Below are 27,790 nucleotides of genomic sequence, written 5' to 3'. Positions count from 1 at the left end.
GCCTGCTCTTTCGCTTTCTGCTCTCGCTGACAGTCGGAGCCCCGGTCGCCGCTGCGGGGGCTGAGAGACGGTGCAACAGAAACAAGAGAACCGCGACCCCCGGAGGGGAAAAAAAAAAGAAACCCCCTCCCCCCCCTCTCTCTCTACAGACCTGCAATGATTCGCCTCCTGCTCCTCGCCTGCTCTGTGGGCGCGGCGCTGGCCAGCGACGTGCTCGACCTGACGGACGATGATTTCGAGGAGCAGACCGGGGACCACAGCCTGATGCTGGTGGAGTTCTTCGCCCCCTGGTGAGTTCCCCCCCCCCCCCCGGGGGATCGGTGCCGAGCGAGAGACGGCGGGGGGGGGGGGGAAGGGGGCACTCGGTTCTCCCGGACTGTGCGCAGTGTTGAGTGGGCGCTGGAGCTCGGCCCTGACCCTGGGGTGGGTGGCGGTTTCCATCTGTCGAGCTCTGGGGGGGGGGGGGGGGGAACGGAGGGGGTTCCGTCTGCACTGGACGCCGCCCCTTCGCTTATCTTCCCCCGGGTGTGAGGTGCTTCTTCGGCAGCCGATTGCGCAGTGACCGGTAATGGAGATTTGGGGGGGGGGGAATTGGGTGTGCGTAACCGAGAAACCCGAACGGGTCTGGCTTCCGTGTGGAGCCGGTGATATTCGGCCCTTCCCCGGGATACTAGCCGGACCGGCCGCGCCGACGTTGATTATTCGCATCGCCCAGATGTGAGGGAGGCGCTGCGCTGTCGGCCGCGCGTTGCATTCTGTGAGTTGTAGTCCCCCCTCCCGGTCCGTGCGCCTCTGTCCCGCGGGCAGCGCCGCGTGAATTGACTACAATCCCCAGGGTGGCCGCAGGTGGCGCTCGCCGCCGCCTCCGCTATCGCAACCGGAAAAGATGGGCACGCGCCCCGTGGCTCGTGCTGATTGGCTCTTGAGGAATTGGTGGCTGGCGTTCATTGGCTTATTGTTGCCCCGCCTTTTTTTTTTACCAGTAACGGTCGCCGGTCGGTAATCCGCCGGTTACCAGCCCAGGCTGTCATAGCAACTGCGGAAATAGCGCCTGTTTATGCGTTTTTGGCAACAGTTGACCAGGGCAACTTCTGTAACTCTAACTGGGTTACTAACTGGTAACTGGGACACCTGCAATTCTAGAATGGGTTAGTGGCCACATAAATACTGTGGCTACAAGAGCAGGTCAGAGGCTGGGTATTCTGCTGAGTGACTCACCTCCTAACTTCCCAAAGCCTTTCCACCATCTACAAGGCACAAGTCAGGAGTGTGCTGGAATACTCTCCACTTGCCTGGATGAGTGCAGCTGCAACAACACTCAAGAAGCTCGACACCATCCAGGACAAAGCAGCCCGTTTGATTGGCACCCCATCCCCCACCCTAAATATTCACTCCCTTCACCACCAGCGCATTGTGGCTGCAGTGTGTACCATCCACAGGATGCAACTCGCCAAGGCTTCTTCGACAGCACCTCCCAAACCCATGACCTCTACCACCTCGAAGGACAAGAGCAGCAGTTGCATGGGAACAACACCACCTGCACGTTCCCCTCCAAGTCACACACCATCCCGACTTGGAAATATATCTCCATTCCTTCATAGTCGCTGGGTCAAAATCCTGGAACTCCCTTCCTGACAGCACTGTGGGAGAATCTTCACCACACACACGGGAGTGGTTCACCACCACCTTCTCAAGGGCAATTAGGGATGGGCAATAAATGCTGGCCTCGCCAGCGACGCCCACATCCCATGAACGAATAAAAAGAAACAAAGCTATATTCATTTGTGCAGCAATTCTTCACATTGGTTGAATCACTTTTCAAAAATATTTCCTATGATGTAGGAACATATGATGTCTAATGTGCACAAAGGCCTACTAGAAGCAAATCAAATGAATGACTAATTAAAGTGTTGGTGGTTGAGGGAGGCACGTTGACCAGACCAAATTACAAGCACCAGCTATCCTGAGGGAAACTTCAGAGGGAGCCAGCTACTAGATGGTTCGATTTGTCTTTTGCCCCTATACTCAGGTTGGACGACCGATTTGCACGTCAGGACCACTATGGACCTCCATCAGAGTTTCCTCTGGCTTCACCCTGCCCAGGCATAGTTCACCATCTTTCAGGTCCAAGCTTGTGCTCCACCTCTCTGCCTGTGGCGGGATCCCACCTCGGTCAGCCTGCGCCGACCTTCACTTTCATTGCGCCCTTGGGTTTTGGAATACCCTTTGACTCGTGCACGTGTTGGACTGCTTGGTCCGTGTTACCACATGGACTGCAGCGGTTTAAGAAGGCGGCTCACCACCACCTTAAGGGCAATTAGGGATGGGCAATAAATGCTGGTCTTGCCAGCAACGCCCACATCCCATGAACGAATAAAAAATATTGATGTTGAACAAAGTGTCATGCAATCTCTTGTATCCAGTTGAACATGAATGAATCAATACTGTCTGCTTCCACTGTCTTCTTCAAGAGGCTCTTCCATAGATATACCACTCCATCACTGAAATAATGTTTCTACAGATTAGTATTGAATTTACAACCCCCCTCCCCCCTTTCCAAGTGCAGGCCATGTCCTCTAGTTCTATTATTCTGGACAAGGTGAAACAGCTCGTCATGGTCTACATTATCTAGTCCCTTGGAAATATATCGCCGTTACTTCATCGTCGATGGGTCAAAATCCTGGAACTCCCCTCCTAACAGCACTGTGGGAGAACCTTCACCACACGGACTGCAGCGGTTCAAGAAGGCGGCTCACCACCACCTTCTCGAAGGCGATTAGGGTTGGGCAATAAATGCTGGCCTTGCCAGCGAAGTCCACATCCCATGAATGAATTTTTAAAAAGGCAATCGTGGCCCCCTCAATCTTTTTTTCCCAGTGAGAATAGTCAATTTACATAATTGCTGCTCATGATCCAATCCCCTCCATCCCCTAGGTGGTGGTTGTTACTAATTTTTCTACATTCCAATAGTGCAACTCAATACTGAACTGTCAGTCTAGATTATGTGCTCAAGTCCTGGAGTGGGGTTTGAACCCACAACCTTCTGGCACTGAGCTAAGCTGTTGCTATCCAAACTGACTGCCAAAACATTTGCTAAAAGGTCAAATTGCTGAATAATAATTTGTGAAACTGAAGCTTAACTCCCTTTTATAGATATCCTCAGTTTTGAAGTAAAGCTGTTACCTATAATTAAAATACATTTATTTGTTGGATTGTACTTAATTTTTGAATATCGAGACTGCAGAGTGATGCATGTGTGAAGTAAACTATTGCCGTCCCGGGAGTGGCTTGGTGGGGGCATAAACCTTTGAGCAACACTTTTAGATTGACAATATATGATGAGATGCCGAGGGATGCGATTATATCCTACAAGCGAGATGACCTGATTTTTTTCTTGCTGCCTGTGTTGTGCTCAATGTCAGAGGTGTGATGGATATAAATATCATTCTTGTGGCACTTATTGTTAGTGGTTTCAGTTGTCATTCAAATGTACTTTTTATAATGCTCTGAATTTGTGCTGTTTCCCTATCCAATAGGAAGAATACTTATTTGGTAGATTGTTCATTGCATGTGATTATAATGGATCTCTTGCTGCTTTGCAGGGTGGTGGGGAAGGGAAACAATTCTGTCTCTAACCAGCACTTCCGTGAGGAACAGAGTACAGCCAAGTGTCTGGTGAAAGACTTTAAACCAACACTGTAGAAATCTAGGCACCATTTTACTCTTTAAAAAAAATGCTGTGACAATGACTTAGACAGCAACTGGCATAAAATAGACAATACATTTGAAACCTTTTTTAAAAAGTGGCATAATGTGAAAGTGTAAATTAGATAGAAACAGATAAAATGAGCAGTATTCAGGTCTCAAATCCACCAGCCCATTCTCCACAGCTCAGATACAAGTAGAGGGCAGCACCAGACTAGGACGAGCTGTGCCAGGCATCCTGTCGCATCAGTGCCCTCTTCTCAGCTGGCCTCCAGGAAAAACCTTAGACACTGACCCATAAGGGAGTTGGGGATTCAGACAGACTCTATTATGCAGCTCTTAATCAGTGCAAAATTAGTGCTGAATTCTTGTATCAAATGCAATCACTGAGTTGGGAGGATGACAAGGTTTCAAATCTTGGCTGGCATGTGGGAGCTGGTTGCCTTTGATTAGTGTTGCTTCCACAGCACAGGATGCTGTTCAGCAAGAGGTAGCAATAGAATATGAGGAATTTGAATTTGGTCTGAAAAAAGTAGGGAAACAGTTTGAGGGGAAAGAGATTATCTGTTTAAAATAAATGGTAGTAATGGAGGTACAGAGCACAGTCAGTGGAGAAGCGGTACGTTGTCCACTATGTTGGAGGTAGGAGTCTAAGGAAGAAAAGCACAAAATGACAATGTTTATCTTGGGTCTGACCTGGGGTGGACTAGGAGAAAGGGTAGAGGGTGTGGATGTGGTAATTACCAAGTTGCTGGAAGAATAGTGAAGGTATGAGTCACTTGATTTTCAGTAATCAGATCACTACAAGTGATTGTGAATAGGACAAAAATTGTGAGGAGTCACTTGAACTGTTCTAGCACATAGGTTTAGTGCAACATTGGTAGCCTGAGATCAGGTTGGCCGTCTGCCATCTGGAAGGACAACGTCCAGAGGCCCAAAGAAATACAGCAAATGTTGCATAAAATAGTCATAATTTTTAGGTCATGACAAAGGCACCATGCCAACGTTGTAAATCACTTAATAATGAGTATTGTTATAAGCATGTCTGATAAGACTGCTTTCAGTTTGTATTCGAAGCTTGAGTTGAAATTGGTGAAAGATGTTAACTTAAATCCTTCATCTTTGCTTCCTTTACTAAATTGCTTCAGAACCTAATAGAGCTACATGGCATACCTTCCTTAGGGATTAATGTAGTGGTGGAAGTTATTTCACCTTGATAGCGTAACTTGGTCGGAGTGCTTTCTGCTGATCCACACATTCAGGGCAATTTTAGAATGTGCGTAGTTTCAAATTTGACTCTTCAGTTCGCCAAAATTTCATAGAATGGCAGCCTTCTGTGCAGTAACCATTCAGCCTGTTGAGCCTGTGCCAGCTCTCTGCAAGAGCAATCCAGCTAGTGCCACACCCCTGCCCTATTCCTGTAACCCTGAAAATTTTTTTTCCTTCAAGTACTTGCCCAATTCTCTTTTGAAAGCCATGATTGAATCTGCCTCCACCACCCTTTCAGGCAGTGCATTCCAGATCATAACTCGCTGCGTTTAAAAAAAAAAGTTTTTCCTCATGTCTTCTTTGGTTCTTCTGCCAGTCATCTTAAATCTGTGACCTCTGGTTCTCGACCCTTCCGCCAATGGGAACAGTTTCTCTCTATCTAATCCGTCTAGACCCTTCATGATTTTGAACACCTCTATCAAATCTCCGCTCAACCTTCTACATGGATAGACAGCATCTCCAGTCTATCCATGTAACTGAAGTCCCTCACCCCTGCAACCATTGTAGTAAATCTTTTCTGCACCCTCTCTAAGGCCTTCACATCCTTCCTGAAGTGTGATGCCCAGAATTGGACACAATACTTCAGTTGTGGCTGAACCAGTGTTTTATAAAGGTTCATCATAACCTCCTTGCTTTTGTACACTCTGCCTCTATTTATGAAGCCCAGGATCCTGAATGCTTTTTTAACCGCTTTCTCCACCTGTCCTGCCACCTTCAATGATTTGTGCACATATACCCCCAGATGTCTGTTCCTGCACATACTTTAGAATTGTACCCTTTACTTTATATTGCCTCTCCTCGTTCTTCCTACCAAAATGTATCACTTCACGCTTCTCTGCGTTAAATTTCATCTGCCACGTGTCCGCCCATTCCACCAGCCTGTCTGTCCTCTTGAAGTCCATCACTATCCTCACTGTTCACTACACTTCCAAGTTTTGTGTCATCTGCAAATTTTGAAATTGTGCCCTGTACACCCAAGTCCAAGTCATTAATATATATCAAGAAAAGCAGTGGTCCTTGTACTGACCCCTGGGGAACACCACTGTATACCTGGCTCCTGTCTGAAAAATAACCGTTCACTACTAGTCTCTGTTTCCTGTCACTTAGCCAATTTCATATCCGTGCTGCCACTGCCCCTTTTATTCCATGAGCTTCAACTTTGCTGACTAGCCTGTTATGTGGGACTTTATCAAATGCCTTTTGGAAGTCCATATACACTTCATCAACCCTGTCTGTTACCTCATCAAGAAACTCAATCAAGTTAGTCGTGATTTGCCTTTAACAAATCCGTGCTGGCTTTCCCTAATTAATCCACTCTCGTCCAAGTGACTGTTAATTTTGTTCCGGATTAACGTTTCTAAAAGCTTCCCCACCACCGTGGTTTAACTGACTGGCCCGTATTGGTGTGTTTATCCTTGCATCCTTTTTTGAACAAGGGTGTAATATTGGCAATTCTCCAGTCCTCTGGCATCACCCCCGTATCTAAGGTTGATTGGAAGATTATAGCCAGTACCTCCGCAATTTCCTTTTTACTTCCCTCAGCAACCTAGGATGCATCCCATCCGCACCTGGTGACTTATCTATTTTTAAGTACAGCCAGCCTCTCTAGTACCACCACTTTATAAATTTTTAGCCCATCCAGTATCTCAACTACCTCCTTTTACTGTGACTTTGGCAGCATCTTTTTCTTTGGTAAAGACAGATGCAAAGTGTTCATTTAGTACCTCAGCCATGCCCTCTGCCTCCATGAATTGGTCTCCTTTTTGGACCCTAATCAGCCCCACCCCTCCTCTTACTATCCTTTTACTATTTACATGCCTGCAGAAGACTTTTGGATTCCCTTTTATGTTAGCCGCTAGTCCATTCTCGTACTCTCTCTTTGCCCCCTTTATTTTCTTTTTCACTTCCCCTCTGAACTTTCTATATTCAGCCTGGTTCTCACTTGTATTATCAATCTGATATCTGTCATACGCCCCCTTTTTCTGGTGCATTTTACACTCTAACTCTTCCGTCATCCAGGGAGCTCTGGCTTTGGTTTCCCTACCTTTTCCCCTCGTGGGAATGTACCTAGACTGTACCCAAATCATTTCCTCTTTAAAGGTCATGTAGTTATGAGAAACTGTTCTACTGAAAATGTTCTTTTAAGCTTAAATTAAATGTAAATTAACAGCCATGGGTGTATATCCAATACTGAGATGGGGTCGAATCCCTGTCCTATAACTGGCCAATTTGACTTGGTTTGGCATATTTTAAATTTGCCACCTTAATAGGCAGTTGTATTCATTTATCACTACTAAAATTCAAAATATGTAAAGACTAGATTAATATACTTGATCTTTCTCATTAATATCTCGTTTTATAGGTTTCCAGCCATATAAGTGTAACACATTTAGACTTTTGAAATAATTGAAACACACCCTGAACTTTTAAATACAGAATTTCTACAAATATAAATGCTGACTCTTGTTAAATTTGCAGTAATGGAGAAACGGTAGCACATTATCAGCCTATCTATTTCCTGGGCTTGTGTTACTGTTTTGCATTCTCTGGTTGTGCAGTTGGTTGAACTCCATTCCATCAGTAGAAAATGAAACTGGGGGAAACTAAACTTCTGTCTACCAGGGTACAGTAGCATAGTGGTTATGGCACTGGAGTAACAGCCCAGAGGTAATGAATTCAAATCCGACCATGAAAATGAATTCAATAATCTGGTAATTTGTGGGCAGGCACCCGATAGTGACCATGAAAACTGAAATGTCTTAAACAATTTAAAAACAACAAAAAACAAAAACTAGTTTGCTAATATTCTTCAGGGAATCTCCTATCTGTTTGCTGTATACGTAGCTGATACCTTCTGAATTGGCCTAAAAAGCTACTCAATTGTAGAAAAAGGCCCATTGCCAAATAATTTTTTTAAATCTCATTTCTCTTAGGGTAAAAATGCTTATAGGAAGTAAGGTGGATTGGTGGCAAACTGCGTCACCCTCCTGTTGGTGAAACCACCCTGATAATCAATAATCAGATTTGAATTTTGGTTCTGATTGTGAGCTGATAAGGAGAGCAAAACGTCTTTATCTTTGAGGTGCATCATGGGAGTTGTAGTTTTCACCCAGCTCCTACAGAACTGCGACACCCAAACGTGCTGTGATAATTGGGTAGAAAACTTAGAAACAAATGTGAGACACATTTGTACTCCCTGGAATTTACAACACAGAAACCGGCCATTCGCCCTATCAAGTTATAAAATAATAAAAAGATCCCTTTGCTGTCTTACACCAACAACAGCTTCAGCAAGTGCTGCAAATCCAGTGTGGAGGGTTGGCCAAAAATAAATTTTAGAATGTAATTAAATTGGAGTAAGAATTACGTGCATCTTGAGCAAGTTTTGTAAAGTGGTAGGTATAGTATCAGTGAGGCTTGTCGCTTTCTGTATCGGCAAGGTTATATTATCTTTTTGTTTGTTAAATATTGTTGCTGTATTATAGCAGTGACAAAATGCTGCAAATGTTATGCAGTAGGAGGACAGCGGTAAGTGTCAGCAACTGCATTCCATAGAATCGTAGAATGTTAATAGCACAGAAACGGTGGGTCAGCCCATCAAGCCTATGCTAATGTTTTTGTCCCCATAAGACACCATACTCTTCAATATTGCTCTTTTTCAAGCAGCTACCTAATCCCCTTTTTCAAAAAAATCATGGCTACTGCTGTAACAGATTGTGGTGTTGAATTTCACATTCTAACCACCCTCTGTGGAAAGGATTTTTTTTTTCTCGCTCCCCTTTTAATTTTCTTTGTGATTATCTTAAATTTGTGGCCACTTGTTATTGTCTTGCTGACTAGTGGAAACAATATCTCTATTTACTTTATCATAACCCTTCATAATTGTGAAGATCTGTATCAGAATACCCCTTAACCTCCTCAATTTTAATGAAAAAGCCCTAATTTCTCAAGTCTTTCTTTATAACTGTAATCCCTCATCCCTGGTAACAATCCAGATCCCAGCCTAGTTTGAGCAATGTCAGAGATCTGTGAGTTATATTGTATTTTAGATTCATTTATGTTCACTTTCTGCAGGTGTGGTCACTGCAAACGTTTGGCCCCAGAGTATGAAGCTGCTGCCACTAGATTGAAAGGAAAAGTTCCGCTAGCTAAGGTATGGAAAGGATGTCTGCATGGGCTGTATTATTAACTCTGTGAAGCACAGTGTGTCTCTAATTTTAAATCCAAATATAACAAAATCGGGCTTCTTTCCAAAAATGTAAATCTTAATGTACTATATATTAAGTTGTGGTAAAGTACATATAGTAAAAAATTTTTTAATGATAATCAAATCAACATATTAATAACACACACACTCTTGATAGAGCAAATATTGACAAAGGTTTCTCTAAAGTAGATTTCTCTGGTCATGCAGCCAGAAAGATGTATGTCAACTTGTTTAAAACACATTGCATGGTATTTTGGCTAAATAAGACCGCACGTTTTTAAAACAAGTTAAATTGTCACGGGTTGGTTGCGTAGCACTCTTAATATGGTGCAATTTCAACGGGTGGAATTATCTAGTGTTGAGAAATGGCTAAAGTTGAATATAATGAATGAAGACACAGGTTAGAAGTAATTTCAGGCACATCAGGAATAAGGACAGATACAGGCAACAAAACAAATTTCAACAACTCTGCTAGAGTACCAATATGGGTTTGGCAAGGAAATGATTTGGCAAAGACACAGACTGCATTTTAGGCATGAGGTTGGGAAGGATAAGGGTCTTTGTAAGATCTGAAAGATATGATGATGGTCCTTTGTGAAGAAGATTACTTTAGGAAATGGGTATTGTCTGGCATGATGGTGGTGACTTTAGAAACCTTTAAGAATGGTACTGTATAGAGAAACATTTTGAATGCCAAAACTCTTAATTTGTTCATCAGTTGCGTGCACTCTGAAAGGCTGCAGTCCTGCAGCATCAGTCATGCAATGGCTTGTACAGTTGGGTTGAGTTTTGTGGTTTTACACTTGTCATAATACTTTATCTTCAATTAATCTTGGGTTATTAGAACAGTGGAAGTGCAATGTATCTAACTTACTATAGGCTACTTGTTCAGTTTTGAAAGAAGTGATGATAGGAGGAAATCACAAGTTGGTGGTGGCATAATTAAGAGAACTTGGGCAAATCACCACTGCTCGTTCTTGTCCAAGATGATTAAATTGGATTATTTCTTGTACATTAATGCCTACTTGTGTGTATGATTATAAAATTGAATGCTGAAAACAGCAGTGCCAGGATATTAAACCTGATGCTTAAAATGGTGCGCACACAAACAGCAATTAAAATTACAGATACCATACTGGCAATCTTTGACGTAGGAAAATAAACTTGAATTTTATTTCCTTGTAACAGTTAAGACAATGCTTAAACCTAGTAGAATTTGCAACATCATTTGTATTTTCCAAGTAGTTCAAATAAATGATATTTTATGTTGACTATTCAACCAGGTTGACTGCACTGTAAATACAAACACCTGCACCAAGTATGGAGTCAGTGGTTACCCAACTTTGAAGTTATTCCGTGATGGTGAAGAGTCTGGTTCTTATGATGGACCTAGAACAGCAGGTAAGAATGAGCATGTTGAGAATAACAATCTCATTCATTTTGCAGTGCTTGTGAGCAACTAATGCCAACACTTCTTAAGAGGTTGTTTGGATCACCATCAATATCCTGATTGGTTTAAAGTGTCAGTGCGTGTGAGTTCTTGGTTACAACTCAGATTTGCTTTTTGAGGTGCTCAGTTCAATCTTGTCCTTGGTAAACCTTAGCCCTCATCCTGCATTTTTCTCTGATTTCTTCCAACTCCCCTCATGCCCCCTCCGAGCTCATCTTGTCCACAAGCCCCACCTCCTGCTCTCTTGATCCCATTCCCACTAAACTGCTGATTACCCAACTTCCATTCCTGACTCCCATGCTCGCTGATACTGATAGCTGATACAGGTATTGTCTCCCTCCTTTTCAAAGCCGTCATCATCATCATCATCCCCAACCCCCTAAAAACAAACTCTCCCTCCACCGTTCTGTCCTTGCAAACTACCACTCCATCTCAAACTTCCCTTTCCTCTCAAATCCTTGACCTTGTTACCTCCCAAATCCATGCCCATCTTTCCCACTGATCCCATGTTTGAATCTCTCCAGTCGGGTTCCTCAGCATTGAAATGGCCTTAATCAAAGTCATAAATGACATTTTGTGGCTGTGGTGCATTTAACCTCCTCAACCTTTCTGCAGCCTTTGACATGGTCGACCATACCATCCTCCTCCAACACCTTCCCTCTGTTGTTCAGCTCAGTGGACCTACCCTCGCTTGGTTCCACTCTTGCTTATCAAATTGTAGCCTGAGATATCTAGCAATGGCTTCTCTTCTCGCCCTAACATCGTTACCTCTGGTGGCCTCCTCTCCTCTTCCTCACCAAATGCTGCCCCAAATGGGATCAGTTTCCATAGGTACTTTGACAACCCCCTCTGTCTCAATCCCTCCACAGCCTGTGTTGTCACGCTGCTTGTCCGACATCCAGTCTTGTATGAGCTTCAATTTCCTCCAATTAAACATTGGGAAGACCAAAGCCGCTGTCTTTGGCCCTCACACAAACTACATAACCTTGCCATCGATTCCATCCCTGTCCCAGGCACCGTCTCAAGTAGAGCCAAGCTGTTTGTAACCTTGGTGTCCTATTCAACCCTAAGCTGAGTTTCTGGCCTCATATCCGCTCCATCAAAAAGACCGCACACTTACACCTCCATAATATCGCCTGCCTCATTTCCCATCCCCCCGCCTCAGCCTATTTGCTGCTGAAAAGCTCATCCATTTCTTTGTCACCTCCAGTCGATTATACCAGTGCTCTCCTTGCCAGCCTCCCATCCCCCATGCTCTGTAAACTTCAGTTCATCCAAAACTCTGCTGCTTGTATCCTATCCTGCACTAAGTTTTACTCACTTGTCACTCCTCTCTTCACTGACCTACATTGGCTCCTGCCCTCTCAACACCACCAATTTAAAATTCTCAGCTTTGTATTTAAATACCTTTTTATGGCCTCTTCCCTCCCTATCTCTGTACCTCTTCTACTCCTACATCATCCCTGCCCCCCCCCCCAACCCCCAGAACTCTGCTTTCCTCTGACCCCTTATGATCCTTCAGAAAATCTTACCAGTTATGTGAATGATAAATAGTTTTTGGTTTGTGTATCATCTCTTGCAACTCACCCAGGTGAGGCAACATAAATGTTGAATAGGTTTTGCTTGGCACCACTCGGGGCTAACATTGACCACTAATTTGGTTATAAGGCTGCCTTTGGCTCTGCAGTAACTCATCTGTATTACATCTGCACAGATGGAATTGTCAGCCAATTGAAGAAACAGGCAGGACCCAGTTCTGTAGAAATTAAAACTGCTGAAGAGTTGGAGAACTTCATTAATGATGCTGATGCTTCAGTTGTTGGTGAGTACCTGCCAGTAAAATTCTTATGGGGAAAAAAGTGATTTTTTTTTTATGGACTGTTCAAGTTGCTAGTGGAATATTTTGGATCCATTAATACAGCAGCCTCTTCACTGAGATTAGGATACACTAGTTAACCTATGAACTAAATTGTCTGAAGTTTACAGTATTTTTGAGTAAACTGGGCATGTCTGTTTGGATTTGATATTTACCTGACTTTAGATGCGAAGGGAGGGAAAGAATGAGAGTGGGAAATGTTGATACTTCAGCATTGTGCTCCTGCCAGATGTTCTAAACCAAATGCAGCTGTATAGAGCCATTAAGTTTGAAACATTACCAAGTCATCATTATTCAGTACATTCTAGGAAGGAGGCCCTCCATTAGAAGTATTTGCTTAGAATCAGAATGATACACCACAGACAGAGGCCATTCGGCTCTTTGAAAGAGCTGTCCAATTAGTCTCACTCCCCTGCCCTTTCCCCATAGCCCTGCAAATGTTTCCCCTTGAAGTATTTATCCAATTCCCTTTTGAAAGTTATTGAATGTGCTTCCACCACCCTTTGAGGCAGCGCATTCCAGATCATGACAACTCACTTTTTAAAAATAAAAGTTTCTCCTCATCTCGCCTCTGGTTCTTTTGCCGATTGCTTTAAATCTGTGTCCTCTGGTTAATGACCTGTTTGCTACTAGAAACCGTTTCTCCTCTCCCCTTAGCCTTCTCTGCTCTAAGGAGAACAGCCCCAGCTTCTTCAGTCTTGCCACGTAACTGAAGTCCCGCATCCCTAGTACCAGAGTAAATCTCCTCTGCACCCTTTCTAAGGCTTTGACATCCTTCCTAAAGTGTGGTGCCCAGAATTGGACACAATACTCCAGCTGGGGCCTAACCATTAATAATAAAGGTTTAGTATAACTTCCTTTCTTTTGTACTTTATGCCTCTATTTGTAAAGCCAAGGATCCCGTATACTATTTTAACGGCCTTCTCAACTTGTCCTGTACCTTCAAAGATTGGTGTATGTACGACTCCAGGTGTCTCTGTTCCTGCACCCCCTTTAAAATTGTACCATTTCATTTATATTGCCTCTTTCTTCCTACCAAAATGCTTGTGGGTGAATTTCCTCCATTTAAGCTAATAGTCCCTGAGTGAAAATTGGCCATGTTGACCTCTATCCTGTTTCAAGAAATAATGGGCATGCCCAACTGTAATATCAGAGGTAGATTTGTATTATGGAATACATATTTGCTTGTTTAATATAGCTGGAAGAACTTGATGATCTTGTTTAGATTTCTTTGGGTTGTGTGTGTGATCTGTGCTGTAGCTGACTAAAAAAGCCTCATTAGTAACCCTATCCGAGCCAAATTTTGTAATTATACGTCCATTTCATACATGTCTGTACTTGCTGCATGAGCGCCCAAGTGATCAATCCGTTATTTTATATATTAATTTTTCTGCAAATTTTAGTTTTCTCCGATCACTAACCAATATTAAAGGCATACAATTGAAGTAACATTAAAGGCCCAATAATAATGCTAGTAAAATATTAGTGTACTTCACTAACTGTAATTTTCTTTTATACGACTTTGCCCTTGCTCTTTATTGTTCAACAAAGTATATGTTTCATCTACACTGATCTATTGTACAGGAATTGAAGCAGCTAGTAGAATTTTTTTTATTACAAACAATTTGCCTTTGATGCTTGCGATAAAGTCTTTTCAAATATTCCTGACCTTCGAGTCTACTGGATTTTCATGGCACACTCATGGTTTATTGGAAATGTCAGTTACAATCATAAGCAAGAATGTTTTTCCGAACTATGATGAGACTACAAACTAAGTTTGAAGGATTTTTTGGGTGGTGAAGGGAATGAAATAGGAAAGAATGGCTGTGAAACATCCATTACTGTGTAAATCTGCTTCTATGCTGATTTGCCAAAATGGCTAATGACTACAACTTGCTTCTTGTATTAATGTGTATGTATCTATTGTGCAGGTTTCTTTGAGGACTCTGGTAGCTCATCCCAGGCAGACTTCCTTAAAGCAGCAAGTGTAATGAGGGAGAACTACCGTTTTGCACACACCAACACAGAAGAAATACTTAAGAAATATGAAATTAAGAACCAGTATGTACTGTGTATTTGTAACTACTCAATCTTAACCATATCTTCTGACTACAAAGCACATAAGAGCTTTTATATTATGGAGATGTTTGTCTCCTGACTTTTAGGTTTTTTTCCATTTCTCTTTTTTACAAAAAAAATGACTTCAGTGGCAGATTCTCAGCATTGGTTTTCAGGGTCACTTCCAAAATGGTGGCGAACGATATAAATATTTAGCATCTCGTTAAATGGATTCTTTTCTCTTAAATTGCACTCCTGAAGTGCATGGTTTCATGATTGAACTAAAGAAATATTTGAATCCTTGCAATTATGCTGGGCAGTATTGGCATGCAAACACTTTTTTGCTGTTTTAATAAACACGTTAACCCACTTAAATGGGTTAATCTCTTTAAAATAGTGGATAAAGGAATTTCATACCAATGCATTTAGCATTTGCACACTAATATTGCATTGCTTAATTTTAAGGCTTTTTAAAAAAGAAAGTATAGGAGTAATTTTTAAATTACTATTTGTACCACACTTTTTAAACTTCTACTTTTTATACTTTTAATTTTTGATCGTTTCTTGCTCCATATCAAAGTGATAGGGGCTGCTTTTTGTATACAAGTCACACCCAGAACTGAAATGACCCGAATCAGTTTGTCCCTTTCCTGGATATGTTGAGGAAAATGTTTCAGAACTGTGTCAGAGTTTGGCCAGTTCAAGAAATAAGTGTGGTTCCAACTTCAATAAAAGCTGCCCTTCATACATTAATACTGGTGTTACAGTATAAAGTGACTTTGGAATTTTGTCCTATTGGCAACAGAAGCCATCTTGTTTGTAATGCTGGGCAGCTACTTCAGCAGGAAGGTGCAATCCACAATGAAAAGCATGCTGCTGGCCAATTAGAAAAGGTAATGAAGTGCTTTTCCTCAAAACTTCACTGCATATGTGCATCGTTTTCTTTTTGAAGTGATAAGCAGGTAGTGGCAGTCGTGTTTGGGAAAGCAAAGTTACTGCCATATCTGGGGTTCCTGACTAGGCTTTTCTAGATTTGTGCCACCTGTAATAGAGTAATAGACAGTTCACCATTGGAGGTCTTGTGCCCGAATGAGTGCCATCTCCATATTGAAGCTTTCTACTTTAACCTGGTTTTCCTAATGTTTTATCCTATATACTTAAATATTTTCTTCCAAGTATGTATCCAAATCCCTCTTGTGCTGTGATTGGTTTGGCCTCTAGCCACTTGTGGTAAGGCATTCTATATTACAGAGAAAATAGGAGCAAGAGTAGGCCATTTGGCCCTTCGGACCTGCTCCGCCATTCAAAATGATCATGGCTGATCGTCTAACTCAGTACCCTGTTCCTGCTTTTTCCCCATATCCCTTGATCCCTTTAGCATTAAGAAATATATCCATCTCCTTCTTGAATACATCTAATGACTTGGCCTCCACTGCCTTCTGCAGTAGAGAATTCCACAGGTTCACCACCCTCTGAGTGAAGAAATTTCTCCTCATCTCTGTTCTAAATGGCATACCCAGTATCCTGAGACTCTGACCTCTGGTTCTGGACTCCCCAGCCATCAGGAACATCCTCCCTGCATCGAGTCTTGTCTAGTCCTGTTAGAATTTTATATGTTTTGATGAGATCACCTCTCATTCTTCTAAACTCTAGTGAATATAGGCCTAATCGACCCAATCTCTCCTCATACGTCAGTCCTGCCATCCCAGGAATCAGTCTGGTAAACCTTCGTTGCACTCCCTCCATGACAAGGAGACCAAAACTGCACACAATACTCCAGATGTGGTCTCACCAAGGCCCTGTATAGTGCAGTAAGACATCCCTGCTCCTGTACTCAAATTCTCTTGCAATGAAGGCCAACATACCATTCGCCTTCCAAACTGCTTGCTGCACCTGACTGTTCGCTTTCATCGACTGTTGTAAAAGGACACCCAGGTCTCGTTGCACCTCCCCTTTTCCCAATCTATCACCATTCAGATAATCTGCCTTTCTGCTTTTACAACCAAAGTGGATAACCTCACATTTGTCCACATTATACTGCATCTGCCATGTTCTTGCCCACTCACCCAACTTGTCTAAATCACATTGGAGCCTCATTGCATCCTCCTCACAGCTCACATTCCACCCCAGCTTTGTGCCGTCTGAAAACTTGGACGATATTCTAATAACCTTGTGTGTTGGGACAGGAATCTAACCTGCCCCACCATGCTGTGATGGCAAGTGTGAACCAAACAATTGGATGATATAAATAAACATACTAACTTTGGCCAAGAAACTACCCAGGGGTGACTATTTGACAGCTCAGACCTTTGCACCCTCATCAATTATTCTGCAGAATCTTGGGCAAATTTGTAGCATATGCAGTAAATCTCTAGTATAGAAAACTATTTGTTTGGCACATATTGTAATTGGATAAGAACAGTGATTTCTTGTCAGCATGTTTAAAATTGTGGAGTTATAAATACTTGGTCATTAAATGCCTGAATTCCTAATTAGAGGTAAGATAGTGCTTAGTCATAAGCTTGTTCATTTTAACTAGAACAGTTTTAGTCCCTAGTCAGTGGTAAACAATTAAAACAAAGTCTTTTCCCTGTTTGACAGCACAAACCTATTGGTTACTTGTTAATTTGTGAAACTTAAATTTCATTTTTCTTTTAAGAAACGTGTAATGCTTTGAAATGGAAATGACAGGATCAGAATTTTCCTCTGAACATTTCCTTCTCGAGCAACTGGAGAGAAACCCCATCATGCATGTGCAAATTCCAGGCAGCGATGTACATCTTGCGATGTAATGGCATCCCAGCAGCTGGCATTCATGATAAATGCTGGATATGTATTAGTGCAGTAAATGCTGATTCTGAAGCTTTTCAAATGGATTTGCATCAATTCTTGATTAAGAAAAATAAAAGGATTTGGGCTTTTGGGGGGGAAGAAAGCTACCACTTTAAAAAAAAAATGTATTGTTAAATTTCTATGTACTGAAATCTAAAATTTTCTGCTACCTAATACCTGCTTTTATTTTTAATAGAGGCATTATCTTGTTCCGACCCCCAAAACTTGCAAACAAGTTTGAGAGCAGCAGTGTACAGTACACAGAAGAGAAGTTCACAAATGCAAAAATAAAAAAATTTGTTCTAGACAACATGTAAGTCCAGATTCTGTTATGAATTTTAGAACTGGCATGACAGTTCATTATTTGTTACTGTTTTGAATATGGATCTTGATTCTTTGCAATGCTTATTGAAGTTGATTCCAGTGCTAGAAGAGAGTAAATGTGTTTAAATTTATTTTGAACAAGGCAACTGAATGGTGAAATTTATGATCACACTGGAGGACTTCAAAGCTGATATAACATCAAGTAAATGGCATTATTCATGGCTTGTAGAGATTCCAAACTGTCTTTTTGCCTTTTGTTGGTCATCATAGGAACAGGAGTAGGCCATTCAGCCCCTCGTGCCTGCTCCGCCATTTGATAAGATCATGGCTAATCTGTGATCTAACTCCGTATACCTGCCTTTGGCCCATATCCCTTAATACCTTTGGTTGCCAAAAAGCTATCTATCTCAGATTTAAATTTAGCAATTGAGCTAGTATCAATTGCTGTTTACAGAAGAGAGTTCCAAACTTCTACCACCCTTTGTGTGTAGAAATGTTTTCTAATCTCACTCCTGAAAGGTCTGGCTCTAATTTTTAGACCATGCCCCCTACTTCTAGAATCCCCAACTAGCGGAAATAGTTTCTCTCTATCCACCCTATCCGTTCCCCTTAATATCATAAACCTCGATCAGATCACTCCTTAACCTTCGATACTCCAGAGAATACAACCCCAATTTGTTTAATCTCTCCTCTTAACTTAACCCTTGAAGTCCGGGTATCATTCTGGTAAACCTACGCTGCACTCCCTCCAAGGCCAGTATGTCCTTCCGAAGGAGCGGTTCCCAGAACTGCTCACAGTACTCGAGGTGCGGTCTAACCAGGGTTTTTTATAGCTGCAGCATAACTTCTGCCCACTTGTACTCTAGTCCGCTAGATATAAAGGCCAGCCTTATTGATTATTTTCTGCACCTGTTCATGACACTTCAATGATCTATGTACCTGAACCCCTGGGTCCCTTTGGACATCCACTGTCATCGCACAGTATCGTTGAATTACTTAGCAATCACAACACTTTTCTATTAAATTTTTATTTGTTTTACCTCTCTTCAGAATGCCTGTATGGATTTATCACCCTGCTTTTGTATTGAATGCTTTTCTATATAAAACCCAGAATCCCATTTTCCCTATAATGACACTTTCCATCTACAATTCTGCTTTTCAAGGTTTTGGTATCAGCAATCGCTTCCTTTTTTGCATTTGTTTACATTAAACTGTATTTATCATATATCTGCACATACCCCTAACCTGCCTATATTCCGATGTCTCCTACGTTATTCCTCACTTTGCCGTGCCCCCCAATTTGGTGTCGTCAGCAAATGGATAGGTCCTTCTCCAAATCATTTATGTATACAGAGTCTGAGAAAGGTCACAACACTTTGCCAATCTGAGAAATGTCTATATACTCCTGATCTCTGCCTTATATCCACAAGGTATCTCTTTACCAAACTGCCACTTTACCTTTTCAAAAATTATGGCCCATAATATTAATTAGTCCCATGACATTTTATCAGATGCCATTTGGAAATCAAAAATGCCACACCCACCACATTCCTATTGAGCTCTGTAATTTCCATACCTTTCTAAGTGTTCACTAATGCTACCCATTTTTGTGGTCTGTAGCAATCTTCCCATTACTGGCATACAGCTAACTGGTCTGCAATTACTTGGCTTATCCCGTCCCCCTTTTTTAACGAGGCTGTCACATTCACCGCCCTCCAATCCTTTGGTGCCGTTCCTGTTTCCCTTTTGAATGGGTTTTATACTTAATGAATCAGTAATGAGTCTGATATCCTGGCATGTCATTGGTGACCATTAGCCCAGGTAATATGAACAGGCACGAATCCTGTTCACCAGTTTCCTGGTAAGATTGTGCAGGTGGGAGTTCTTTTCACTTTTTTTCTTTAAAGCAGCCTGAAGGACGTCTGGAGTGGTCCTACTCTGGAGTGGTCCTATGCAGGTTTTTTTAAAAATGCAGAATTGTTGGGGTTGTTACTGGGCAATAAAATATCAATTGGGAAAGAATATTCTGTAGCATCTTGCGGAGGTAGATTTTCAGCTTACAGGTGATTTCTATAAGCTGGTTGGAACGTAACGCCAGTTTTACGCCTGAGCAATTAGTTGAAAATCTACCCTATTGGTTTCACCCAAAAAAATATGGACTGGCTTTCATTATATGCAGCTGACTTCAACCAAAGGAAATTCGAATGGTCTGTTCTGATTTCTGCTTAGCATTGCCCAATATTGCAATAAGTGTCTCAGTAAATATTGCGGTCAGTTTTTGTAACTTGATATTTCTTTTAATGGTAGCTTTGGTATCTGTCCCCATATGACTGAAGATAATAAAGACCAGTTGAAAGGGAAGGACCTGCTGGTGGCTTACTATGATGTGGATTATGAAAAGAATCCAAAGGGTTCCAACTACTGGAGAAATAGGTACTGGCTGAATGCAGAACTGGTTGATTGCTCTTACATTTTAAGTGCCTTCTGTTTTTAACTCTGTGCTTTGAATGTAGACATGTTTAATCTTCAGAATATCTAATGTTCTTTATCATTTTATTGTAACGCCCAATCACACCAAGTTTCAGTATTGACCAACCATCATCTTCATAATTGCAATATTTTAACTTGGGTAGAAATGCTGCTGCAGTTAAATGCTTATGTTGCAGATTTCAGCTAAGCAATTTGAACAATCTTATCCACGAGATTGTATTTGTGAACAGATGTGATATCAACAAAACTTAACTGATCCACAGCACAATAAATACAGTGGCTCGTGGTGGTTAAGATCTTAATGCTATGTTTTTTCCTTTGTGCCTTCAGAGATGTAATCTATTACTTCCATTTAGTTGATAGTGCAATTTAAAATAAAACCTACATTAGTGTACATATGTTTGTTAGTCTGCATGGGTGATATATCTACTTAATGGTTGAGGATTGGTATAGTGGATTCAGTAGCTGTCCTGCCAGCTCTGGAGCTTAGGTTTAAATCTGAGCGATGAGTGAACATCAATATACAATCAACAATAATACCATGCTTTTAATGTAGAAAATGTCCCAAGTACATTCAGAGCTCCTGAAACTGAAGTAAATTAAATTAGCACCATGTGAATTTGGTTCCTACTGAAGATGTATGCTCAGCACAACGGTACCCATGATTCAGCACAAAACTGGCAGCATTACATGGAGGACTCAAGGTGGCTGATGTGGGAAATGTCACATCTGTGTAATAGTTAATGCTTTTTGTAACCATGGGATAAGTATGTGTTTTTTTTTGGCAACTTTGAGATGGCTTGACACTAGGGTGGATAATTCAAGTCACAGTCTGTGAACATAGCAAGATATCTTGCCTGTGCCACTTGTGATCTGACGTGCACTGCTGAAAATTTACCCTTGGATGTAAGAATTGGAATGTTAAATGTAGCCAGCACTGAGTTCTTCCTCTTGAAAGGATTTGCCAAAAGTAATTTGCAGCTGTTTCTGCAGGAGCAGTTCTACAATCTGAGGGGGGAAAATGTAAATATTTAATTAAATGCACCACATACTTTAGGTGGTATGACAGACTGTGCTGGCAGTACCGTAGGTTTCTATGGCATGATGAACTAGATGGGCCAAACGGCCTCCCTCATCTGTAATTACTGCTCACCTGGAAGCCTAAGTTTTAATCTCTCGTTTACCATACCAGTTGTATTTAGTCTTGTGTTGGGTGGGGGAAGAAGAATGGATTTTATAAATTGAAGCTGGGTTCTGATGTGGGTGATTTTAGTTATGGCTCGTTTTCCAAAATATTTTATTTCCCATCCAATTGGGAGCACTACTTAATAAATCTTAAGTAGAAATAAGTGGCCATCCTTCAAATATTCTGCAATAGAAGTGCATAATTAAATGCAGCAAAGGCCAAGTTAAAGTGCTGCAAAAAGTACTGGCAGCATCTGTAAACTGAACCGATGCAACATTTAGCCAACTCAGGAGATTTAATGTTTTTTAAAAAATAATTCCCCCCTGGTCTTTGGAAATTGGTTACTTTTATTTCACTATTATCTTATTATTCACTTCTAAAATCTTCTGTTAATTTTAGCCCATTTGCTTAGTGACTTTTGTTTGTATATGATTTGCAATATTTGATTTTTGTTTCTGAACATTATCATTCTTCTAATTGTACAGAGTGATGATGGTCGCTCAGAAATTCCTGAATGCCGGTGAGATGCTGTATTTTGCTGTTGCCAACCATAAAACCTTCAGTCACGAGCTCTCAGAATTTGGCTTGGACACTGTCATTGGTGACATTCCTGTGGTTGCGATCAAAACTACAAAAGATGAAAAATATGTAATGCAGGAGGAGTTCTCGTAAGTATTGTGAATTGGTGGAAATCAGAAACCCTTTTATTTGGCATGTAAAGTGTCTTCATCAGAAGTGTTACTGGTGTATTGGGATTAATATGATTAGAAAAATCCACCTTCGTAGAAGAGGTTGTTACGTTGGGATGATGCTAGAGAAAAGTACAAAATTAGTGTTTGAAAAGTTTGCCATTGGACTGTAAGTGATGCATACCTCAAATTAAGTAACTTAGGCTAGGCACTCTAACGTGCAGGACACAGTACAAAACCAATGTATGCAGAAAGTTTGGCTTCTTTGTTTCACACTGATCCTTTGTAATGAGGATTACTGTAGGGGCACAGTTTGAAATAGTGATCTTTTAACTGTAACATCTGTCCTTTTCAAATACATCTTTCAAAGTTTTTGTAGAATTGTTCTTGGATTTGTGATTGCTGTACAAGCTGCATAGAACCAAATGAAATCTTTTATTTAGGCTGTCTTGGCATGCAGTACTTTAACTATGAACATTCATGCTGTCCTAAGAACCCTTTATTGGTGTGTAGTAACTAAACATTCATATTTTGTAAGTAACACATTTTTTTGAAGACCTGATTTTTTTTTTTCAGGCGTGATGGCAAAGCACTGGAACGTTTTCTACAGGACTACTTTGCTGGCGAGCTGAAACGTTACCTGAAGTCTGAGCCAATCCCAGAAAGCAATGATGGTCCTGTGAAGGTCAGTCTCTTAAGTTTTTGTTCTTTCCCATCAAGCTGTTTTGGGCTAAAGTGGCTTATTATTCTAAGTGATTATTCTCTAGTTACACTTTCTGCTGCTGCATAGCACCTTCTTTACTTGTTGACCAAATTGCTTGATAGTAGTGACTTGACAATGTTAGGTTTTAAAAATCTGTAAATTTGTCAGTCATGATATACTGTATGTGGTGTGGAATAATGTAATTTTGGATGGTTTGATTATTGGGGGTAATTAACTGCTAGAAGACTTTTAACCTGCTTTGTATTTTTTTTTGGTACCATTTGCTGGGTTTCTTGAGAGCAGACATAGGAATTACTAGATTGGAAAAAAAAAAGGCCACAGTCCAACTAGTTCACCTACATTCTGGTAGTTGTGTGATACAACGATAATAGAGTTGTTGTCTAATCATGGCAATCAGTTAGTCTACAATAGACCCAGACATAAGGCAAGGAAACTCTGTGGTGGAAAGCTTTGGGAACAATAGGTCCAAAGTGACCTGTTCCTCCCAAGCATGCTACTCTTAACACACGTCATGTGTCAAATTACTCCTATGGTGGAAAAACTGACATTCTTTTAACATTCAGCATCAGATTTTTGGATTTGTTTTTTGAAAATGGCCACATATTGAATCTGGAAAGTATTTCAAATTTTTACATTTGAGGGGGAAAGAGTTGCAGAAATGAAATGGGACAATGTTTTTCATATTTTGTAGTGGCTGAAGAATGCTTCCAGCCTTAATTATTTTCAAAACATTTATCGGTTTTTCTGTCTCAACTTACTGTTATGAATGTTAAGTAGTAAGAATTTAGTGTTCATGCCTGCAACTGCTCATCTGTCACTAAAAACTTTTATTTTAACAGGTGGTAGTAGCTGAGAACTTTGATGAAATTGTAAATGATGAAACAAAGGATGTCTTGGTTGAATTTTATGCTCCGTGGTGTGGCCACTGCAAGAGTCTAGAACCAAAGTTTAAGGAGCTTGCAGATAAGGTTAGATTGTATTCTGATGTCCAACCTGATTGTGAAAATGGATCTTAGTTGTTTTTTTAAAAAAAAAATTGCACCATTATGTTCTCAACTTTTCTTTTCATGGCAGGTAAGCGGTGATTCTAACATTGTCGTTGCTAAGATGGATGCTACAGCCAATGATGTGCCTTCACCTTATGAAGTTCGAGGGTAAGAGCAGCAAAAACAACCGTTTTATTGTTTCAAATTAACTCCCCGATTTGGAGCTCGTTCTGAAATTTTAATGTGGGATTTTTTTTTTAATTTTTAGGTTCCCCACAATTTATTTTGCCCCGATGGGTAAAAAGCAGAGTCCAAAGAGATATGAGGTATGTTTTGTAACCTCCAACATTTAAATCATTTGTAACATTGTGGTCTGATCATCAGGTTCTGTACCAAAAATATGTAAAGACAAAGGAATGAGGGTTTAAGTCTACATTATTAGTACTTAAACTGTCATTTGATTATATTCTATAGGAAGACAGGGACACCATCCAACCAAGGGACTTCATTGGGACAGTGTCTCTTCAGATACTCAGCAAAAATAGTTTCATGCAGTACCCAATTTATAAAACTATCATCCAAAGCAGTTCCCTATTGTTTTTCAGCTGCAGTGTCTTGATACTGCTCACAGTAGCAAAAGTCTCTTCAGGTTCAGAATCAGTTTATTTCAAAATCAACCTTGGCTTTTTTTTTTGTCTTGGGGTAAAAATCTGTGTTGGAACCCAAGAAAACAAGTGCCAAAATACAAGATAGCATGTCATCCAAAGTATCCTTACATTAAAGAATATGAAACATGTTTCCATTGCTAAGGGATCAGACAGTGCCAGGAATAGGGCTTACCTCTACGTGGCATTTGGATTGCAGAGGTTGGGTTTTTCTGACTAGACTCCGTGCTGCTGCTACCCCTCGAGATATTTGATAATGGTGCAGTAGAGGGTCACAAATGTGGCACATTACAGCTCAAATTATGTAGATGACTGGACTTCACAGCCCTCCCTTTACATGGTTTGCCCCAGAGAAGAAATATCGCTCTAGGCGAATTTTCTTACAAGTATAATGACTTGTTTTGGAAGTGACAGATTTTAATGGTGGTTGCAAAACTTTTTTTTTGCCCATTATTCTGCAATTCTGGATATTTTTCATTTCATTCCCTTTCTCATCTATCAAAACTTGGAGAATGGGTCTTCCCCGCAAATTCCTCTCCCCTTCGAGTAGCTGGAGGATGAGTTGTTGTTCCACAGAGAGGTGGTCTTCCTTGACCAGCCCTTAACCAAGGTGTTGCCAGAGATACTTGGGCACCTCAGATGTGCCTTTTACTACTTACACTTCACCAGTGAGGTGTTTCTTCAGGTCATGATTGTGCCACCTTTTTAACAAACAGACAAGTACTCTTGAGTTGCTGGAAGTTGAAGGAACACATGCAGGGATGGGCATGTGCCCAACCTAGTGGCCAGCCTGTGTTGGTACTTCTGCATTGTGCAGCTAGGTTATTAGTGACTTGAAGATGAATCTTGCAAGGCTTTCAATTGTACATTGCATCTTGGAATGTGCATGCTGTTAAGATATGGGTATGCATTTGATACAGTGAAAGGGCTGTAAGTTTGTGTGAAGCCTTTGCATGGGTAAGCAGTATATGTATAACAGTTTAAAAGGCAACATTTTGTAGCATGCAGTCTCTGGCTATCTACCTGATACATGACACTGTTGGGCAGCCTTAACTTTGCCAGATTGTGAGGTCATCTTCTGTATCTGATTTCGTGTTCGCGTAGCATACAAGAGGTGAAACCTGTTTGCTGCTGCCAGGAATGGTGCACTGTTGCCTCTTGTGTGAAGGCGGGTACTGAAGTACCAAAGAGGCTAACTGACCGCGAGCAACATGTCCAGTTTGCCAGCCAAATGGCAGGGTTGGGTGCTGTACTGTGCTATCACTTGTGTGGCACAGATTGGGTATTCTTCCAGTTAATTTTGCCTGGCACTCTTGTTCTCTCTCTGCTCCATTAGTATTGGCAGAAGCTGTCAAATATTTAAAATTCATTTTGAAATGTTACAAGGGCTGAAACAATGGATTCCCTATATGCAGCCATTTCCTTTTATGTGTGCACAGGCTTTTAAAGATGAGCTGCTGGCCAAATTTTGTGGATGTCCTCATTTAGGCTAGTGACCTGCATAAGGCCAAGTATGTGCAGGCAGCTATAAATAATGCAAGAACTAATACTGCAAAATTACAGGCAGTTAGCTAACTGTACTCTGTTAGCATTGTAGCAAAAGCAAGGCAGAAAAGCCTAAACCTAGCTTGGACTGCAAATTTGATCCTACATTTCCCCATTTTCATGTTTCATTCCCTTAAATAGATTTATTATCAGCCAGAAGCACCTAAAATATTATCTAGGGCCTTGCTTATTTCACGGGTGCATGTTGTCCATTAGTCCTTCGACTGCCATATCTAGTTGGAACGACTGCCATTTACTTTTTTTTTACTAACACCTTGGTCCTCGTCTAATCACGTACTGACTGTCCTTTTTGTATAATTTTCTTCTATCTGAGAAAGATCTTCAGTTATCAACAAAGTTAGTTCCCTCCTATATGTACTATTTTTAGTAGCCACTTGGTCAGTTATTTTGTGGCATGGGAATAATGAGCAGAATAATATTAGAAGCATCTTCAATACCAGCTTTTGTAACTTTTCTAAACTTGTCCAACATTTTGTGTTTCTTCATGTTCCTTACACTGTCTGCCCATGTATCTCCATCAGTTTCACCACATTGAACCTTCTCTCTTCTTCTCCTCCACCCCCCACCACTACCAAGAGAAAATGAGTAAAAAGCTAGACATCTCAAATAACTGTTTAAATTCCCTTGAAGTTTTCTGCTGAGCTTACGGAGTTCCTTAAATTCCAACCTTGTCTATTTGATTCTTTTACAATGTTACAACATCCTGTGATTATTCTCTCCTTCAATGGCATAACTGTGCTTGCTCCACAGGGAATGCCATTTTATTGCCAAGACCAAGCAATGACCCAGCCACACACTGTTCGTAATTATAATTCAAGCAATGTTTATACCACCTTATTTCTAAAACTTCTGCTATCCAGCCTTAAATGAATAGAACATGAATTTAGTTGATGTTGAGGACTAGATTGTATTTGATGAAGGGGGAGATTTCCTTTGAATTGCAGAGTTCTTTGAGTGAACTTTGAATATAATAATCCATACTGAGGAATTCAAAAGATCAGATAGCTTAAGACTAATTTAAATTCTGAAATCTACAAACTATATTTTTATCACTATTTATCTCCTGGTTTGTCCTGTAATGGTTATTGATGACTGACATGACACCGTACTGTCAATTATGTTCTTAATTCAGGGTGGCCGTGAAGTTGGTGACTTCATGAACTACTTGAAGACTGAATCTACACATCCTCTGGCTGTAGCAGTGGAAGAAAAGAAATCAAAGAAGAAGAAGAAGGATAAGGATAAGGAAGAGCTGTAAATTACTGGAAGCACCTCCAAAACGTGAAAATATTGATATGCAAGGAGTAATTGGCGCCAGGGTTGGGTTAGAAATTTGGTGGTGGTATAGTCACTTTCTAAGAGGATTCAAAGTCTGCCAGTCCCATTTCTGTATCAATTTTAAGATGCACTATCGATGAGTTACTGAATCAAAAGGGGCAGAAATTCAGGTTTTGTTTTGGTCTTATTTTGTACTAGTGAATGTTTTTGTACATTTTGAACAATAAACCCCTTTAAACCAAACAATGTATTGCACTGTTTGCACACTAAATTTGTAACACTATATATTGTATTTTCAGTTTGCTCTCATTATCTGGGACTGTATTTTGATTAAACGTGTCAAGTACAGTATGTAACTCATCTCAAGAATCTTTTAAACTAGTACAGGTACAACTCTAACTTAATGTCTTTGCAAAAGTGAGGAGCTAATTACAATATTAGGAACCGAACCAAACTAAACTACCTTAGGATCCTCTGGCAGGTGA

At 40.9% G+C, this 27,790-nt stretch overlaps 1 protein-coding gene across 1 annotated transcript; it reads left to right on the top strand.

Moving 5' to 3' along the window:
* On the top strand, positions 1 to 27,551 carry pdia3 (protein disulfide isomerase family A, member 3). The gene is made up of 13 exons (XM_067971547.1): positions 1 to 290; positions 9,049 to 9,127; positions 10,465 to 10,582; positions 12,346 to 12,453; positions 14,439 to 14,568; positions 17,594 to 17,710; positions 20,029 to 20,154; positions 21,883 to 22,065; positions 22,663 to 22,771; positions 23,650 to 23,778; positions 23,885 to 23,964; positions 24,065 to 24,122; positions 27,160 to 27,551. The coding sequence occupies exons 1-13, from the start codon at positions 157 to 159 to the stop codon at positions 27,283 to 27,285; spliced, it is 1,497 nt and encodes a 498-aa protein (XP_067827648.1). The 5' UTR covers positions 1 to 156; the 3' UTR covers positions 27,286 to 27,551.
* Positions 27,552 to 27,790: the final 239 nt, after the last annotated feature.

The sequence above is a fragment of the Heptranchias perlo genome, chromosome 34, assembly GCF_035084215.1.
Source record: "Heptranchias perlo isolate sHepPer1 chromosome 34, sHepPer1.hap1, whole genome shotgun sequence".
In the NCBI taxonomy this organism is placed as follows: Eukaryota; Metazoa; Chordata; class Chondrichthyes; order Hexanchiformes; family Hexanchidae; genus Heptranchias; species Heptranchias perlo.
This window is presented reverse-complemented; position numbering and strand designations above follow the sequence as displayed.